The sequence below is a fragment of the Sturnira hondurensis genome, unplaced genomic scaffold (genome assembly GCF_014824575.4).
Source record: "Sturnira hondurensis isolate 20B ecotype Veracruz unplaced genomic scaffold, ASM1482457v3 Scaffold0000780, whole genome shotgun sequence".
Taxonomy (NCBI): Eukaryota; Metazoa; Chordata; class Mammalia; order Chiroptera; family Phyllostomidae; genus Sturnira; species Sturnira hondurensis.
The window spans coordinates 12,704,377-12,705,384 of record NW_028073411.1 but is presented as its reverse complement, the minus strand read 5'-3'; the positions used below and the strand labels follow the sequence as shown (position 1 = coordinate 12,705,384).

The 1,008-nt window shown below is 43.6% G+C and overlaps 1 protein-coding gene across 1 annotated transcript; it reads left to right on the top strand.

The window, feature by feature from the left end:
• Positions 1-265: 265 nt before the first annotated feature.
• Positions 266-698, top strand: LOC118989774 (short transmembrane mitochondrial protein 1-like). Its single transcript, XM_037050123.1, has one exon. It carries the CDS (start codon positions 289-291, stop codon positions 430-432), a length of 144 nt encoding a protein of 47 aa, XP_036906018.1. The 5' UTR covers positions 266-288; the 3' UTR covers positions 433-698.
• The last annotated feature ends 310 nt before the right edge of the window (positions 699-1,008 follow it).

The following is a 1,008-nucleotide window of genomic DNA, read 5'->3' as shown; positions in this document are numbered from 1 at the left end:
TATTTAGCATTATTATTCACAATAGCCAAGATATGGAAACAACCCAGATGTCCACCAACAGGTAAACGGATAAAGAAAATGTGGCAAACACATGTAATATAATATTATCCAGCCTTCAAAAGGGAGGAAATCCTCCCATTTGTGACAACATGAATGAAGCTTCAGGGGATTGTGTTAGATGAAAGCCGGCCACCACAGGGCAGTTACTCCATGGCTCACTTGTATGAGGTATACAAGGTGTCTAAAATTGAGATGCTGGCCACCATTCTCACCCTCTTCACTGACGTCATGCTCCAATTCCTGCTTGGATTTACTTTTAGCAACCTGGTTGGAATGTATCTGGCTCAGAATTATGCCATACGAAACCTGGCTAAAAAACTTGAAGAAATTAAAAAGGACTTTGATGTTAAAAGGAAGCCCTGTAGTTCATGAGGTCCGCTCCGGTACTACCCACCGGATGTCCAGATCCTCTTCTCCTCCAGGGCCTCCTCCACCCCGTGAACCAAAAGCCTGTGTCTTACTCTCCATTCTCGGCCTTTGCTCCGCGCCACGAGGCCTTGGAGCACACACGGGGACACAAGTTAAGTACCATCCTTACGTTTCCAACACCCTCACCTCTTCCGCTCCTCCTTCCGGTCACTTGGGAGGTCCCGAGGCTGGAATTACAGTGCTAGATTAGTAAACGTGGCCTTTAATTAGTGGTCCCTCCCTTATGCTTTAGGACTTCTACTGCCTTTTTCGTAAGAAAACTCGCTGAGTTTTGTATCGCTGATCAGATATGAAAAATGCTGATTTCACAGTTTAGCTATTATAATGGGTGTTGAAACACTTGATACTAAATTATGTTGTTTCAGTGTCATTAAAATTAAAATCTAGAGGCCAAAAAAATTGTGATGCTGTTAGAAATAAAGAATAGGGGTTCCAAGGGACTGTGGAGAGTTGCTGATTAGTGGGTTTTGGTTTACAGATTCGGTTACATGACATAACCCAGCATCAGAGATGTGCTAT